Source organism: Bacillus rossius, chromosome 7, assembly GCF_032445375.1.
Source record: "Bacillus rossius redtenbacheri isolate Brsri chromosome 7, Brsri_v3, whole genome shotgun sequence".
Classification (NCBI taxonomy): domain Eukaryota; kingdom Metazoa; phylum Arthropoda; class Insecta; order Phasmatodea; family Bacillidae; genus Bacillus; species Bacillus rossius.
Genome location: NC_086335.1, coordinates 959,556 through 978,858, shown reverse-complemented (window position 1 = coordinate 978,858; position 19,303 = coordinate 959,556). Strand labels below are relative to the sequence as shown.

The window sequence follows — 19,303 nt, the reverse complement described above, 5'->3', positions numbered from 1 at the left end:
TTGCGTGTCGTATAAACAGTTCGGCAAGATGGCGGGCCGCATACAGTCGTGTCGTTTGTTTTGTATTTGGCTATCGTTTCGTTGTCATATTTGTATTCATTAAATCAGACTTTTAATATATTTATGGTCCTCCGGAAGAAATTCGTTGAAATAAAGAACATTTGGTCCACACGGGCCGGATATTTACCAGTAATCGTGCGTGTATTTGTGTCGTGTCTCGTGACGCTCATCTATTGTGATAGCGTTTTTTTTTTGATCTCATGTTGTCGCAGTGTTGGTGAATACTTTATTTGTCAAACTTTCATTCCCTTTATTTCTGTTTTGTGCATCAAACGGCAAAATGAATGACAAGACAGAAGTGTTAAAGATTCGTCTCGAGCGTGGGGAAAACAGGTTATGTCGTGCCGATGCACTTGCCGATAAAGTGATGAGTGACGATACGCAACGTGAGTTGTTTATCGCAACGTGTCGTGATCTGTCACAATTGCGTACTTGTTTTGAAGACGATCACTTGTCTTTGGAGATGTTGCTCAAAGATGACCCGGATTTCAATAAAAAACAGCACAGTGATCGCCTAAATGCTTTCGACGACACGTATTATCGTGTTCAGGCAATATACATTGCCACATGCAACAAGAATAAATTGCATGACGGCACGAAAGCACCAACTTCGCACAACCCATCTCAAGTAACTCTTCCAGCTATAAAACTACCACATTTCTCAGGAAATCCAACAGAGTGGCTTAATTTTTCTAACCTCTTTACCACATTGGTGGTAAACAATGCTCACTTGAACGATATTGAAAGGTTATCATACCTTAAAACATCACTGTCACTAGAACCACTCTCTCTTATCCAATCCCTGCCATTGATCAATGAGAACTTCAAAGTAGCTTGGAATTTGATTGAACAGAGATACAAAAATCTCAGGCTTATTGTGTCACACCACATTGATGCAATTATGCAGGCATCTACAGTGTCTCTTGCTCATCCTGCTTCATTAAGTGTCTTGGTGTCAGTGTTAAATGAACATATGGCTGCATTGCGTACTATGAAACTAGCAGTAAATTCTTGGGACCCACTCTTGCTACATTTTTTGGAGAGGAAGCTAGATAACCATTTACGTCAACAATGGGAACTACATATTTCTGTGAGTGACACAGAAATGCCTACATTTGCTCAGTTTTTAGCCTTCCTTGAAAGTCATCGCCGGGCTTCGGAGGCAATGTCTGGAGCCTCCAGTAAGTCAGGGTATCGAGTAAGGCAGGCAAACTATAGCACTGTATCTCAGTCTCGCTCACAACACACTTCACTGTTTGTTGGAAACACATTTGATTCTGCTGTAAAGTGCAGTGTATGTGACAGTGACCACCCACTTTACAAATGTCCACAGTTTGTACAATGCAAGCCAGAAGACCGCTACCAGATTGTCAAGAGACTTAACCTTTGTTTAAACTGCCTGGGAGCATCTCATCAAATGAAACAGTGTTGGTCAAAAACCAGCTGTCACTCATGCAAGAGTAGACATCACTCGCTTTTGCACTTCACTGAAGCCAACACGCATACACTTTTGAAAGAAGAAGCAACTTCATTTCAGCATTCTCCACCTGAATCTGCAGCAACAAAACCTACACCAGCTGTTGCATTGGCTACAGCTCAGAGACCTGGTCAATCAGAACCCAGAAACGTGTTATTATCCACTGCCTTGGTGGATTTACAGGACAGTGTCGGTGGTTACCAGAATTTTCGAGCAGTCTTAGACTCAGCCAGTCAGTCCAGCTTCATAACTGAACATTGTGCCCAGCTTTTGGGGTTGACTCGTCAGAAGGCGTTCTTACCAATTTATGGACTATCACAAGCTCCCTTACACACAGCAAAGGGATTAGTTAAATGCTGCATTAAACCAGTTGGCAAAACAAACCCACAACTGCCACTTGCTGCATATGTTGTACCGAAAATAACTGCAGATTTGCCCACATTTCCTGTACATTCTGACATGTGGGATCATGTACTTCATTTGAATTTGGCTGACCCGACATTTGCTACTTCAAGTTCTATTGATATTTTGATTGGAGCAGATTTGTTTCCATATATACTCACGGGGCACAAGCTAGTAAAAAATGTGGATTCACCGGTCGCATTGGATACAGTTTTTGGTTGGATTCTTATGGGTAAAGTGCCCAGTCCCATTGAACCAACCAACCATAGTGTCACTCTCTTCGTATCGACTATGTGCCCTCCGCCATCTCTAGAAACTGTGGTTGAAAGGTTTTGGGAAATAGAGGACTTCCCCACTTGTGCACATCTATCGCCAGAAGATGAAGCCTGTGAGGCTTTCTTTAAAACCACTCACCATCGAGAACCTTCTGGACGTTACGTGGTTTCCCTTCCATTCCATTCACCTAAACCAATACTTGGAGACTCAAGAGCACACGCTGTTCGCTGTCTAGAGGCCTTGGAGCGCCGTCTTGTCAAGCAACCTGGACTGCGTACCGAGTACCAGGCCTTCATGGAGGACTACTTGCAGAGTGGTCACATGGATGTCATTGCCAACCCATTGCATGATGTTGAGTCAGCCTATTATCTTCCTCATCATGGAGTTATCAAGGCAGAAAGCACCACCACCAAGCTGCGCGTTGTCTTCAATGCTTCTGCTAAGACCCAGCGAGACGTGAGTCTAAATGACATGCTGATGACCGGACCCAAATTACAGACAGATGTTCGAGAAATTCTGCTTCGGGTTCGTGTACACAAAGTTGTATTCACTGCAGACATCAAACAAATGTATCGGCAAATAATGGTGGACAAGGAGCATCAAGACTACCAGCGAATTGTGTGGCGTTGTTCTCCAACCGATCCTATAGTGGACTATCGTTTGCAGACTGTTACTTACGGAGTTTCATCTGCCCCTTATCTAGCAATTCGCACCTTGCATCAGCTGGCCCAAGATGAGCAATGTAACTTCCCTCAAGCAGCTCATGTTTTGAAGTCTGATTTCTATGTGGATGATGTTGTCACAGGGGCCAATAGTGTTGAAGAAGCCATTGCTCTTCAAAAGGAACTTATTGCTTTGTTGGCAGCTGGTGGCTTCCATCTCAGGAAGTTTGCCAGCACTCATAGTGAAGTGCTTGAATGGCTGTCCTCAGACCAGCTACAATCCCCAGCATCTATGTCTTTTGACAAAGAACAGCCAGCTGTGGTGAAAGTTCTTGGTGTACAGTGGAACCCTAGCTCAGACTGTTTTTCTTATCAGATGACTCCATTAAACAGCTCAAGCACCAAGAGGGCAATTCTTTCAAATATCGCCAGGATCTTTGATCCCCTTGGATGGCTGACGCCCATCCTCTTGTATGCCAAGTCTCTTGTACAGCTGTTGTGGCTCACTGGAGCAGGATGGGATGAACAGCTTCCTCCAGAGGTCTTATGTAGGTGGTGTGATTTTAAGTCTGAACTGTCTTTGTTGTCACAACTTCGACTGCCTCGGTGTGTATCAGGCTCAGTAAACGCTGTTCATGAACTGCATGGGTTTTGCGACAGTTCAGAGGTTGGCTATGCGTGTGTCATCTATCTCAGATCAATGTTTTCAGATGGTGGAATCAAGGTCTCACTATTGATGGCAAAATCAAGAGTAGCACCAGTGAAAAGGATCTCTTTGCCTCGCCTTGAGTTGTGTGCAGCTGTGATGTTAGCCAAGCTAATCAGTTTTGTGACCAATGTATACAAGGGGGTGCTGGACATCATGCAAGTGTATGCATGGTCAGACTCAACAGTTGTTCTTCATTGGATTGCATCATCACCCCACCGATGGAAAACATTTGTGGCAAATCGTGTCAGCATCATACAGGACTTAACTGATAAGGAATTCTGGAGACATGTTCGCACTGAAAACAACCCAGCAGATTGTGCATCCCGTGGCTTGTTGCCCTCACAACTTATTGATCATCCTCTGTGGTGGTCTGGAGCCCCATGGCTTAGACAGCCTCACAGCCAGTGGCCAAACGATACCCTGGGTAGTGTGGTAATTGATGATGCCATTGCATGTGAAGAAAAACTTACAGCAATAAGTTGTGTGACAGAGGTATCCCTAGAATTTGTTGCCAGATTCTCTTCCTTCAGCAAGCTGCAGCGTGTTGTTGCTTATTGCCTTCGGTTTGCAGACAACTGTCGTCAACCTAAGGAAAGGCGTTCTCTGGGACCGTTGACAACTACGGAACTGCAAAGGGGCTTGGAAGTTTGCATCAGACATGCCCAACAATGCTTTGCAGCTGATAAGGTTAACTTGGACAAGGGGCAGTGCAGTTCTCATCAAATTCGGCGCTTGTGCCCCTTCGTGGATAATGTGGGTATCATCCGTGTAGGAGGGAGGTTAAGTCAGGCATCCCTTCCCTATTCTGTTCAACACCCTATATTGTTGCCCAAAGATCACCCATTCACGTTAATGGTAATCAATCATTTTCATTGTTTACATTTGCACCCTGGTCCTCGAACTTTGCAAGCCATCCTGAGCCAACGATACTGGATTCTTTGTGCACGCTCTGTCATCAAAAGGGTTTTACGTGGGTGTATTAAGTGCTTCCGCACTAAACCCTCTCCATTCACTCCAACCATGGGAGAACTTCCATCTCCTAGAGTCCAACAAGTGACTGCTTTTCACCATACTGGTGTGGACTATGGTGGGCCCTTTCAGGTTACCACGACTCGCACTCGTGGTTGCAAGTCCACAAAAGCATACTTATGCTTGTTTGTTTGTCTTGCCACCAAAGCCCTACATTTGGAATTGGTTTCTGATCTCTCAACCAGTTTGTTCTTGGCAGCATTTTCTCGCTTCATCTCTCGAAGGGGAAGGCCAGCCCACGTTTACAGTGATTGTGGAACTAATTTTGTTGGAGCTCATAGAGAACTCAAAGAACTCTACCAGTTGGTAAGACAGACAACCCATAACACTGAAGTGAGCAATAAGCTGAGTGAGGAAGGAATTGCATGGCATTTCAACCCCCCAGCAGCACCGCACTTTGGCGGGTTATGGGAGGCTGGCATGAAGTCTGTTAAAAGCCACTTAACTAAAGTCATTGGCTTACAGATCCTTTCTTATGAAGAGCTCTCGACCATCCTGATTCGCATCGAAGGGGTCTTAAACTCTCGTCCTCTTTGTGAGATCAGCTCAGACCCGTCAGAACTTGATGTCCTAACACCTGCTCATTTTTTGATTCTACAGCCCATAACATCATTACCCGAACCTGACATCACCCACCTCAACATTAACCGATTAAATCGCTGGCAGCTGGTCCAACGTATAATTCAAGATTTCTGGAAACGCTGGAGAAAGGAATATTTGTACTCACTCCAGCAGAGAAGCAAATGGACACAGCCAGGTGGTCAGCCCAAGATTGGAGATTTGGTCGTGATCAAAGATGAGCACACCCCTCCACTCAAATGGGGTCTCGCTCGAATTGAAGCTCTTCACCCAGGACCAGACCGAATTCCCCGGGTGGCTACTATCCGGACTGCTACAAGTGTCTTGCAACGTCCGGTGATTAAACTGTGCCCTTTGCCAGTGGACAATGGTTATGATCTAGGACAGAATTCAACAAGATCATGTAATCTGTAACAAATTGCTTTCTTTTCCTTGCTGTATATACCTTTGTGTTTGTTACCTGGAGCTAACAACGGGGGCGGAATGTTCGGACTTTGTGACTTATGTCCTTGTTGTGTGAAGTGTTACTTGCCCCTTTTGCGTGTCGTATAAACAGTTCGGCAAGATGGCGGGCCGCATACAGTCGTGTCGTTTGTTTTGTATTTGGCTATCGTTTCGTTGTCATATTTGTATTCATTAAATCAGACTTTTAATATATTTATGGTCCTCCGGAAGAAATTCGTTGAAATAAAGAACAGGTAAATCTAAATAAATATTATTAAGTGTCTATTGTTTAATTATGAGTAAGCAATAGGATGTTTTGTTTATCTGACCATTATGTGTTAAAATGAGATTATTTTAATTTTAGATAATTTTATTTATATTTAAAAATAAAATTATGGTATTTACCAACAAATTTATAAGGAACATTATGTTTAAGAATTATTTATAAAGTGTTGCCAGTAATTATAAATGTTAATAGTATTATCAGGTATCGTTGGTTGCTATCGGCATATTGGCATCGATAATATGGTGTCAGAACAACCGAACTCCTGTTATCAATTAAGACATTATATACATCTGAGCGTTTGCTCGTGCAAATTGAAAATACACAGCATTCTGTGTTTATAATTTGTTATTTATTTATTTATTTATTTATTTATTGCCTTATTTTAAGTGGGGTGCTTTTTAAGATATTATCAAAATGACAATCCTTCTACTCATATATGTCCATAAAATATTTATAACTATTGACACCATGTACCCCATGCTTTTTTTTTACAATAAAAACATTTTTTTTCTTATTTACACTATTCTTTATTTGTATTTATTAAAATTTTTTATGCTATTCTTAATTGAAATTTATTAAAATTAATTTTTTATTTTTTAGTTGGATTGTCTATAAAAGCATGTTTTTTTTAGTTTTTCAAACTATTATTTATTTTATTTATCTAATGCTAAAGTTATAAAGATTTAAATATATTTAATAACCTAAATATTTATGTAAAAAACTAACTAAGACACAAACAATTTATATATATACACACACACACACCAATACATTTTCTTATAATAAATCATACATATACATGCACATTCACACATATTCAATCACACATATGATACCACAGCTATGCCTAATTATTGGAGCTAAGCAAGTACCTCAATAATGTTTTCTTAAACATAGAAAGGGAATTTAGAAGTCTGATTGACTCGGTTAATTTATTCCAGGCACGAGCAGTAGTCACAGAGAAAGATTTTGAGTATACAGCTGTCTTATGTTGGGGGATGAGTAAAGAACAATTACTCTGAGAACGTGTGCCTATACCATGACATGAACCGAGGAACTGAAACTTGTCAGCTAGATAGGACAGGGTCTGTGTCACTAATGTTTTCTTAAGCAGTAAAAGGAAATGGAACTGTCATCTTTTGTACAGTTTTAGCCAAGACAACCTATTGCAGTACGGGGAGATATGTTCACGACTCTTTAAATTAAAATTAAAATGGACACACAAATTTTGAATGTGCTGTAACCTTTAGCATTGCACCTCGGTTAAATCACCATAAACAGTATCGCAGTAATAAAAAATTGGATTTATAAGTGACTCAAATATTTTTTAACACAGGTCGGCAAAAGCTTTTACAGACGTTTGAGGCCATGCAAAGCGCCGAATGCCCGTCTACATACCAATGCATTGATGAAGGCAATTTCGGAACTCTCTGACAGCTTTTCAGCATATAGGGGTACTAGCTGCCCGACCCGGCTTCGCACGGCTATATTAATGGAAAAAAATTAAGCCACATCTCCCATTTACAGTAATGGTAAATTTAAAAAAAATTCAGTGAAAATTTATTACAATGCTGTATATTGTACCGGAGAGAAAATGAATAGCACCGATGGTTTCCCGACTTGTGCACGCACCGTATAACTGATGTACCCGTACTTCGCTACGGCAGTCTACAGGCAGATCACTCTTGCGCCGCTCATTATACATGCCCCTCCTTGTGGGTACGCCACTGCCGCGCGATGCCCGTTGCCATGGAGACGCAGAAGGCATGAACAATGCAAAATCCTGTTCTCATGCAGACAAAGTACCCACTGTTGCCTGGTTTTAACCACCCATGGGATCTAATTTTCGGAAAATGTCATCCTGCGTAACATAAGGAACATTACTGTGAAGTTTCAAGTCTGTAAAATATATATACTTGAAAAAAGGGCAATAAAAAAACAAATTAAACACGGAGAGAGGAAACAAAACAATAGTTTAGGTTTGCGATTTAAAGTGATAAAAAGTATTTAAATACTAATTGAACTCTTATGAGGACACTGATTGCTTCATTGTTAATATCACATGGGTGTTTTTTACTTGTATGGGAAAATTAAGAATGATAAGGCATCTAGTGTGTGGCAACAATGTTAATAGGCAATAGGAAATAAACTTCTATGCGCCTGCGGCATTGTCAACACACACTTCGTACGTGTACTGCATGTTGTATCTAACCCCCTCCAACGCATTTGATTCTAAATTGGACTTTTAGTAAGGATCCCTAATGTTATTGATAATATAATATAGCCTATAGCCTTCCTCGATAAATGTTCTATCCAACACTGAAAGAATTTTTCAAATCGGACCAGTGGTTCCTGAGATTAGCGCGTTCAAACAAACAAACAAACTCTTCAGCTTTATAATATAAGTATAGATAGCGGTGATTTCCTCCAAAATTTGCTTCTTCAGTTCTTCCAAGGAGTGAAGACGATGTTTGAAAACCTTTTCCTGGTCAGCGCGGGCCCCGGATTTGAGTGTTTGCGACTTCTTCCTGTGGGGTTTTCAAACATCGTCTTCACTCCTTGGAAGAACTGAAATTGCAAATTTGGGAGGTAATCGCCACTACACTCCTCAAAATGTGCTGAAAAATAGTCAAAGCATTTCGAAATCACCATCAATGCATCGCTGCTGATGGCCACAGTCTTCCTGATGTGATCTTCAGAACTTGACAAAAGAAAAATACGGGGATGTATACTGATACCAATAAAATAAACCTCATTTATGTAAGTTTCTCTGTATTTTTGTATAGCCTTTCAAAACCGATACACACCTACTGCCCCACCCTGTACCAACTCCACATGTCAGTATTCTGGCAAAACTTGACAGGCCAACCAAATCATGAATACAATCCATCCATCTAGCCATCAAAGACATGAGTGTGCCTAACTTTTGACAAATTTTTTGGGTCCTCTGATTGGCTGCAGGTCACGAATTGGGTAGACGAAGGTGATGGGCAATTGCAATTCTGCCTTTAAGTTAAAGACTTGTAAACTTCTCTGGCTACTTGCTCACCATTGCATTTGCTAGTTGATGTATGAAGAGTAAATTTGTAAAAAATAATAAGTAATATTTGGTATATTTACAAAATTTTTGACTAATATATTAACAATATTAAAATATAACCTCATGTGAACTACTTCGGAGCAAGCATAATATGGCAATTCAGACCTCCGGCTAGCTCAAATTGGTCTACATTACACATACATAAACTCTTAAAGAAAAGAATTTACTGGGTTTCAAAATAATGTCAAGTTTCCTAAAAATGTTGGTCTCAATGATTGATTACTGAAATAAAGTCTCTTGGACACAAACTGGTTTTAACAGTTTTTCTTTTTCTTTTATGAAAAATCCACAACTCAAAACTAACCACCATCTTCCGACCATGAAAGACATATAGAGAATGAGAATACAAACTGGTAGCACAAAACATCTTCAATGGCTACAAACATCAGTTTACAGTTGGTTCCCAAAGTTGAACGATACATACTGTTCATTAGTGAATCCTGTGGGTGCTTGCAACTCACAGTACATGCTGAAGAACTATGCCCTCAAAACAATGTCGACTTAGCCTATTCTTGTTGTGGGCAATTACCGGCGACTGTTGTCAAAACTTCTAAATAAAAGCTTGAAACAATGGAAACAAAAAGGTTTAATATAAACGGTAGAGCTCCAACCACAGCCAGAAAGTTCTCTGCCTCTACATTCTTATGTTAATTTTGAGCGGCTGCTTGACGCACGACCATTTGGTATCTTGACCAGAAACTGACTAACGAACATGGCCGCCCTTTGTCCTAAGGAAGGTCCAAAGGCACCCCTGTGATGTAATTTCCCATAGTCACTACATAAATTATACATAAAAATACCAGCCAATCACGGGCACATGCCAAAAGCATCTCAACCAGTTCTAGAGTATTTCCCATGCTTGTAGAATTAATATGAATATCACTGTTTCTATCCTGACTTCCTTGTCATGAGATGTTGCATCATCCCACTTTTAGACAAGGAACCATTGCAAATAATACAAAATAAATATGTGAAATCACATAAAAACTTAAATGAGTAAGCAAAAATATATAACATTAAAAGCTAATTTATAACAATAAAGTAAAAAAAACATCAGAAATATAAAAACACAAAATCTAAATTATGATCACAAAACATGTTGCAAACACATGAATACCTCTTATAAGAAATAAACGGTCATTACTTACATGCAAGTATAAAACTAGGGATGGGTTGAGCACACATTTTTATCGATTCCGATACCGGTACCGATTCCTAAATTTCGATTCTTGATTCAGAGTCATTCAAGTTTTAGATTCCTGGTAATTCGGGTCACATAAGTAAAACTATTTAAGAATTGAATGCATTACGTAATGATAATAACATGCATAAAGGATAATTATAAACTTAGGATTAAATGTTCAGGTTTTTTTTTTTTCAACTACCAGTGAAGAAGCATCTTCACATAAAGTTTGTTTGCTAGTACTAGGCTGTGCACAAAAATGTTCAACATTTAGACAGGGTTCTTTAACAGGCGATAACGCCGATAACATAACATCTCTGTTGAAAATGGGTTCAAAAGTAGAACTACTTTTTTCTGTGGTACCTTTTGACTTCGTTGGTGACAGTGCTATAAACAAAAGTTTACTCTGTTTTTCTGGTAGTAATGTGTGCCGGGATTTCAAATGCTTCATTAAATTGGTTGTAGATTTGGAAGTACAGCCCCGTGAAATTTGCGCACTACAATGATTACAAATTGCATATTTGTCATTTTCACTATTGATGCGAAAATGTTCCCAAACTTTAGACATGTTGATACAATATCAGACCATTTGCCACGTAATTTGTAACGACAGTCGGCGAACATTCGTTTTACTAACAAACTAGCAAAACACTTGAAAATAGTTTTAGCAAAACAATATTTGTGCCAAATAAATAGCATAATATTATGCGAAACAATTTACAGTAACCTCAATAGCACGACGGTGAATTACGGTTTTCCTTTGCAAGTAATAAACACCAGCCTCTGGTGGCGGTATGGCCAGAGAATTCTTTAAAATCGATTGTTGTTTTCATTATACGATTTGTCCCGTACGCAACGAATCAATACGTTTCGACTTGACTTTGTTTTATGGGCACCAGAGGTTTTGTTGAAACCATCATCCTTGAATGGATCACAACTAAAATGGTGACGACACGTGATCTGATCTCGTTTCATAACCGTCACTTTCTTCACAAAAAACAATGGACTTTTCTTAACTGTAAATAAAATTAATTAGTCTTTTTACAATTTATTTACGTCTAATACATGAGTGAGGAATAAAGTTCTTCGATCGTGGATTTTTAATTAGAGGTTAAACATGCCCGGTAACATTGTTTTTATTTTTTATTTTTATTCATATAAAATTAATATTTAATAATAATGAGCATTATTAGGAATTTTATGCGCATACGGCAGGAAAGATATATTAAAATATGTAAGAAAAGCTCAGACGAAAATATATTACTACTGTATTTGCTTAATTAACTTAACCGATACCTAACCTACCTTGTCCTTTTTTAGTACCCGATACTGAGTACCCAAATTTTTTTAATCGGTGGTATCGAGGAATCGGAGAATCGAATCGACCCATCCCTATATAAAACCTAACAAAACCCTGAAAATGACTAGAAAACATAAAAACTTAATACAGTGATTTAAAAATTGAGAGAGCTGTAGCCTGGGTTGCTAAAAGTGTATTTCACTGGCTTGTATAATCCATATTCTTGCATCTAGTCACGACGGGACATTTCGTAATTGTTTAGGTTGCAGCAATGTGGTATAGTAGGAGCAAGAAGCATGCTGAAGAAACCCAGTAGCCATCAGCCATGTTCCGCACGTGAAAACTTTAGGAGTGACCCCATTGGAGACGGTACCTGTATTGGTATAGTTTAGTGTGCTGACTGCATAGACATCCTGGTCCCACATTTAGCTGTCTTAAGAAATTAGGGTCAGATTCTGTGTATGTGAAAGTAAAATACTTAAAAGGCTGAGCTGGATTTCATAAAGTTAAACAATTATGGTCATGGCCAATAATATAAAATTTTGTAATAATAAAATCATGCTTACTGACCTGAAGGTACATGCGGATGCGGACAGCCAATTATCTTGTTGTCCTTTAGCCAATCAGAATCCACGGGGCCCAGCAAACCCAGAGGCGTCATGCTGGTCCTTGTGTAAAATATGTAGTCTATCGTGCCCTTGAAGTCGAACCTAGAGCACAGGCACTCTGAGGCACTTCCCTGCGATGGTCACATGTTCTTCCCCTTTTATCACTTTTCTATGAATAACTAAAACATTAATTACAACAAAAAAAATGAATTAAGATATGCTCGAATTCCAACACAAAAAGTGATTAGTAATTTGTGTTGAGTACATTTCAATTTAAGTGATTCAAATAATATGTAAGCAGAGGTGGGCACGAGCACTGCAGTGGTCACAGGTGTGCACGTGTGGCCGAGGCAACGCAGTCCTGGCACACAACATGCTCACTTGTCCTTGGACAATGATGCTGATGGCCAGGAACCCCGTTTTTCATTCATACTTAAAGTGTCCACCATACTGTTTCATTAGAGACGAGATTTTATGGTTTTATTTTTAGGCCAATTTCATTTTAGAAACAGGAGATTTTGGTGTTATTGATTTTATTTTTTTTGGATTCTGTTTGTTCATAAAGATAGCATCTTATTAAACACATATGACACATAAATGTTTTATGATAAATATGTCACCAAAACAGTGTAATTTTGACCGAGAGATGATGCACTCACAACAATAAAAATACATCTGCAAGTATTTGAAAAATTTCATAACATAAAAATTAATTACAAATAACAGTTTAGGATAAAAAAAAAAGTAAAATAAAATTTTTCAACTCTAATTAGTACATATAGTTTTGTAAAAACTTTATACTGAATACATTACAATCATTGAATTTAATATATTAAACATTATGTTATTGTGATGTAAGTTATGTTTTGAATGAAAATTATAATTAATGTCATGATAGTACCTACCTTTCGATGTTTTATGTTGCATTAACATACAATTTGGTGCTATGTGATGTGTTAAGATGCTTTTTGGTGATATTTAGGTTATATCACAATTAACTACATAATCTTGTCTCTATGTATTATTCACGAAAAATAATCATCACATTTTGAGTCAAGTTGCTTAATAATATTTTCTCTTTTTCTATGAACATTTGCCTTGAAATTTATCCCCAAAACTCATGACAATTCTGTAATTCCAGATAAATGCACAGCAAGTATCTTAGAGGTTAAATACTGGAATGAACAAAGTTGCCTTCAATGCCTTAAATATATAATACTAATAAGTGATCCTCAATAAGAAACTCACTTGCGAAAGCACTCTGTAACTGGGGTAGCCATTTAAAAGGAACGAGCTGAAAATTTGACAAGGGGTAAAAAAAATTTTGGAAAAATGCCTTAACAATGGTAAAACTTATCCAAAGAAATACTGTAAAAAATAAAAATCCGAGCGCACAATTTCTTAAAAGCATGCACAAGAAAACAAAGTTAAACAATATAACCTTTTTGCTGCAGTTAACACTGCGTGGGATCAAAGAGATGAGAGAGTACGCCACTCACGTGTAGTTGGTGAAGGGCATGATGTCCTCGCTGTAGGCTGACGCCAGCTTGAAGGAGTGCGTGAACTCGTTGGACTTGTCGCAGCCCGAGATCTTCTGCAGGGAGGACTTGTACGTGAGTGCCTTGAAGTCCCTGTGGTCCGCCGAGACCCGTCCCGAGGTAAGGAACTCTATCACACCTGCACAGCGCGCCGACAATGCCTCACGTGGGAGAAACACCAGCTCCTCATTCATATTAAAACACTACAAGTTTCTGTCAGTAGACATAGTTACTACAAGTGTAAGGGGAGGAGAAGGTGTGACCTGGATGTTGACGAGGAGGCAACTGAGAATCCACCAGTGTTGGCAGGATTGGCTCGCTCACCAGCTCAGACAGTGGCTTAGCACAATGGCGTAGTAGGGATTAACACTGCTCAGTTGTCCACAGGCCAGAAGGCAATCACATGGTCTTCAGACGAACATGCCGGCAGCATACCTGACAAGGACTGACATTTTGCAATAATCACACACCTAACAAGTAATAATATGGTAATGAATATACATGATAGTGAAATACCTATAATCTGACAATAAAACAACTAGTTCAATACTTTATTTCAATCAAATTTATGTCAATACTGGAAAGTGCATCATAAGAAAGACATTGCTTAGGTATCAGCATATAGGCTGATGTTAGCTAACAGAAAGTACACATGCAGGTAAGAACTATTTATTACTTGAAGAATGGTTAGCAGTTGGTTCCAGTAACATTACTTCAGGCAATAATTTGGGGTGTAAGGGTGAGAGAGAAGAGAGATGGGATAAAATTAGAAGGAACATAATCCTAAATTTTTGGTTCACTACTTTTTCAAAAGAAAAATAATGAAAAAAGTAATTAAGCATTCAAACATGTATTTGGTGGGAAACTCTATTAAGTAACTCACTCTTAATTGTTTATATTCAGATCCCTAAAAATTATTTACTTAGTAACTGTTGAAAGAAAAGTACTTTAATTATAAAACATTTTGTTCTATCCCCCCTGTAAGCTGAAATGAGCTTACACTGAAAAAAGCTTGTAGCCTGTTCCTTTTATAACTTTAAAAACTTACTTTACAAATACAACTAATTTCAAAGAAATGTTGAAAAAAATTTACATTATAATATGTACTTAGTATTAATTGAGTCCAGAAACTATGGACACTGGTGACTTCTTGCAGTAAGTTATTAATGAAAAAACAAAAACAAATACAAGAATCTAGCATGAAACATGCTGACGTGCGACGTGCCGCGCACGTCTATAATCACGAAGCCGTCAGCCCCTCTCTTCCTAAACACGTGTGCGCGCCGCCGCCGCCCGTGACAGCTGTCACCGCCTGGCCACTGCCGCATCGCCATTGCCAGGACAACCACGCCGCGTCCTTGGTTGCCATGCCAACCACCCGAATGTGCGCACGCTCCTACCGGCCGCCACCCCTCGGCCCTCGCCTACTCCTCTCTCGCCAGGCCAGCCGAGTGCGCGCGCAGCTTCCCCCTACTCACCCTCGTTTTTTTTCTCCCTAACCTAAGTTAAAACTAAGTGTGTAAGGGAGGGGTCTAGGTAGGGAAGACTCTAAGTGCGTCTCAGGGCAAGCCCTATACGCTCTAAACATGCGGGTTTTTAACCATGCAGAAAAGGTCACGTGCATCATGTGCTAGGAGGGGATTGGCCAGCCATGGCAGACGTTTTCGCCATGACTAACTCCTCACTCTTAATTCTAGACTAAAACTAGATAAGTTGGGCCCAGGTAAAACCTCCATAGACAGAGGGAAAACCCTGGGCACATACATGCGGGATGCAAAGTTCATGCATTATTACAAGCAGGTGGATCACAGGAATAGAAGGATGGACCTGGAAGAAGAGTGGGGCGTGGTAGAAGTTCTACTATGCAAGGGGTGGGGCACTTGGACTTTTAGTCCGCATTGGTTTGGTCAAGTCTGGTCTTTTGGGGGCGGCTTATGCCATTTCCCGTCGTGCTGCCAGTTAGCACTCATTGTGGCTGTGTAATATGATCGTGTAAGTGGGGCGGTCGCGAACTGTGGCGTCGGACTAGACTCCAGAGTGGTGACAGAGCTTCAGGTCGACATGTCGCCAGTAAAAGGCTGTCGGTCAGTTAGAGAAATTGCCACCATCTGTCATTGAAAAGTCCTAGCTGCAGTACTACGCTGTGTGAGCTACGATCGCGAGCAGGGCCTCCGCTGCCTACTGGCCGCCACCCCCCGCCTACCCCTCTCTCGCCAGGCCGAGCGGGTGCGTGCGCAGCTTCCCCCTCCTCACCCAGCACCGCCTACTGGCCGCCACCCCTCGCCTACCCCTCTCTCGCCAGGCCGAGCGGGTGCGCGCGCAGCTTCCCCCTCCTCACCCAGCACCGCCTACTGGCCGCCACCCCTCGCCTACCCCTCTCTCGCCAGGCCGAGCGGGTGCGCGCGCAGCCTCCCCCTCCTCACCCAGCACCGCCTACTGGCCGCCACCCCTCGCCTACCCCTCTCTCGCCAGGCCGAGCGGGTGCGCGCGCAGCCTCCCCCTCCTCACCCAGCACCGCCTACTGGCCGCCACCCCTCGCCTACCCCTCTCTCGCCAGGCCGAGCAGGTGCGCGCGCAGCCTCCCCCTCCTCACCCAGCACCGCCTACTGGCCGCCACCCCTCGCCTACCCCTCTCTCGCCAGGCCGAGCGGGTGCACGCGCAGCCTCCCCCTCCTCACCCAGCACCGCCTACTGGCCGCCACCCCTCGCCTACCCCTCTCTCGCCAGGCCGAGCGGGTGCGCGCGCAGCCTCCCCCTCCTCACCCAGCACCGCCTACTGGCCGCCACCCCTCGCCTACCCCTCTCTCGCCAGGCCGAGCGGGTGCGCGCGCAGCCTCCCCCTCCTCACCCACCTCCACCTGCCCGGCCGCCTCCTCCCGCATTCCCCTCACCCTCCAAGCCGAGGTCTGTCCAAGTCACGTAGGCCGGCTGGAATTCCTGGAAGCGCCCGTGATTTATGTAACCCCCGGCCCTTCCTACGTCACGCCCTGGCCCTTAGGCGGGGTATATAAGGCCGGCCCTTGGCCCAGGAGGGCAGTTCGGCTGGCTGGCAGCCTGGCGGGAAATGACTATAAAGTCGCCCCCAAAACAACCAGTGCCACCAAAACCAAATGCGGACAAAATGTCCAAGCTCCTGCCCATTTGCATAGTAGCCTTTCTACTCTGTCCAACTCTTCTTCCAGAACCATCCTTCTGTTCCTGTAACCAACCTGCTTGTAATTAATGCATGAAATTTTGCATCCCGCATGTCAGTGCCCAGGGTTTTCCCTGTGTCTATGCAGGTTTTACCTGGGCCCAACTTATCTAGTTTTAACTTAGAATAGTCAGTGAGGGGAGTTAGTCATGGCTAAAACTTTGCCATGGCTGGCCAATCCCCTCCTAGCACATGATGCATGCTTCCTCTCCTGCATGCCTAGAGCGTATAGGCTTCGGCCTGAGACGCACTTAGAGTCTTCCCTACCCAGACCCCTCCCAAACACACTTAGTAATTAGTTAGGTTAGGGAAAAAAAAAAAAGGAGGGCAGTTGGTGTCCTGGAGGCACCAAGGCTGCCGAGCTTGCTCACCGCGCCACTCCAGCCAGCTAGCTGACCAGCTCCGGCTCACCTCGCTAACCACCAACTCCAGCCAAGATTCAACCGCGCCGGCCGTCGGGAGTCTGTCTTCCGCGTCGCTCGCGAGTTCGGAACCAGCCGAGTCGAGTGTGTATAAGGCGAGAGTGATAGAATCTGCCTACCTATAGGCCGCAGATAAATAAGAGATAGCTTGTAGAGGGAAGGCTGTCGGCCCGTGCCAGTACCGAATAAACTGGTGTTTCTCCAAACTGAGTGACTTGTGCTTTCGGTGAGAGGGACCATCCCAGGGGAAACCTCACTGCCGCCATCACCCGGAGGAGGTCATCGCCGCCGCAGCAGCCATCTCAGCTACTCCTGGTAAGACGACCATCGCCAATGCCCTACTCCCGGAGAGGATCCCAGAAGAGCTCCCGGAAAACTCCAGGAAATAGCTCGATACCCCCGTGCTACCTCAGGTACATTTCCGTGGTGATATCCCCCTGAAATAATCAGGTCCTTCCCTCCGACATTCACTAGCTTGAGCAACCAGACTCATCAACCCGAGTAGGCAGTCTCGGCCATTATTTGGACGTAGAGTGAAGTCTTGTTTCACTAGGGAACATCTCTATGCAACCCTACCAGGGCCAAAGGGAGACCTAGGAGAGAACACCACTAGAACTGCGACAATGCATACATAAATAATTAGCAATATATATCCACAAAAGTTGGCAGAAATAACTGAAGGCACTAGTTGTAAAAGAGAGGAAAAATATTGTGTGAACAAGACCATGCTGAAATAGGACAAATGATCAGGGCCGGCACGTCCATATAGGCGAACTAGGCAACCGCCTAGGGCGCCAAGTAGCTGGGGGCGGCGCAGCACGACACGTAACAGCTGACATAATATGTTTAACGATTATTGAAACTAGATGAAAATGGATTTATGTAACAGTTTGGAATGTTTATATTGATATAAGTAATTATTTATAGTCCACGGTGACCTGTTTATGATTTGCAATAAGTAAAAAAGTAAAGTTGAGAGTGATTTGGGTGGCTATGAATAGCAATGTGCTTGCAAGACGATGAGGGTAGTAATTCGAGCAGGAAGCGGCGCCGGAAAGCAAGGACGGGGGAAACTATGAACTCTTGTTGCTTATTTTACTCATTTATCGTGGTAGGTATCAAGTGACTGGGGCATGGTGTAACTTAGAGGATGGGCGCCAAGGAGGGCAATACCTCCAGCCTCCACACCCTCATCGGTTGTGACTTTAAATGTGCTGTCCTTTGTCGCAGCAGCAGGTGTACCGGCGAGGCACCCCACTACCTTTCTTTTTCTCGTGTTTCTCGTGATAGAGTATCACACATTTTTATCAAAATCTTGAATAACACCCTTCAAACAGTAACTGTATACGTGTTATCATCACTGCCAGGCTGACAGCTGTGGCTCCTACACAAGACTTAGTCAGTATTTTGAAGTGAATGCGCATCCAGTTTTCTCAGTTGCCGATGAGCTTTATTCTTCTTAAAAGGTACATTTAGGTGCCACTGGTAGACCTAAGGCAATTTTGACATCCACAATGTTTTCGTTTAGGCTGTTTTCGTATTTTAGTGTGTATTAAGCCAAGGTGGAAGTAGCTCTGAAGACATGACATTTTCGTACAGTGGAACAGGTATTATTGGTTTAAATTTTACTCATTATGCATGGTTGGTTAAAACATTGTAAATTTATTGTTGCACTTGAATTTATTAATTTATAACATAAAGGTGTGCCGTTGGTCGTGCTGGTTTTCTCGGGGATCTCCCCATTTTCCCCAACCCTTTCATTCCAGTGCTGCTCCATACTTAATCTCATGTCACATCACACCAACGCTACAGGCCTAAGGCCTGCCTCCCTTGTGCTGTTTTACATGTAGGTGGCTCAGATGCGAGGCAGCAATAAGAACCACCAGACGCGCTCGCCTAGTGTCATTTCGCCCCTATGCGCAAGGTGCTAAACTGGCATGCAGTGTTGCCATTGTATCGCTGGAAAAGCGGTCATACTATAATTTTATTGCGGAAAAAAGTATGTAAGTTCACTGTAGGTTTAAATTATTTCGTA

At 42.3% G+C, this 19,303-nt stretch overlaps 1 protein-coding gene across 4 annotated transcripts in view; it reads right to left on the bottom strand.

The window, feature by feature from the left end:
• LOC134533631 (CCR4-NOT transcription complex subunit 6-like) overlaps window positions 1-19,303 on the bottom strand; it is a 515,868-nt gene that overhangs the window by 4,657 nt on the left and 491,908 nt on the right. For all 4 annotated transcript variants that reach the window (XM_063371129.1, XM_063371126.1, XM_063371128.1 and 1 more), the window contains exons 10-11: window positions 13,615-13,792; window positions 12,078-12,217 (exon numbers count right to left, since the gene is read on the bottom strand). In XM_063371129.1, coding sequence (XP_063227199.1) covers window positions 12,078-12,217; window positions 13,615-13,792 — 318 coding nt within the window. The remainder of the gene's footprint in view (window positions 1-12,077; window positions 12,218-13,614; window positions 13,793-19,303) is intronic.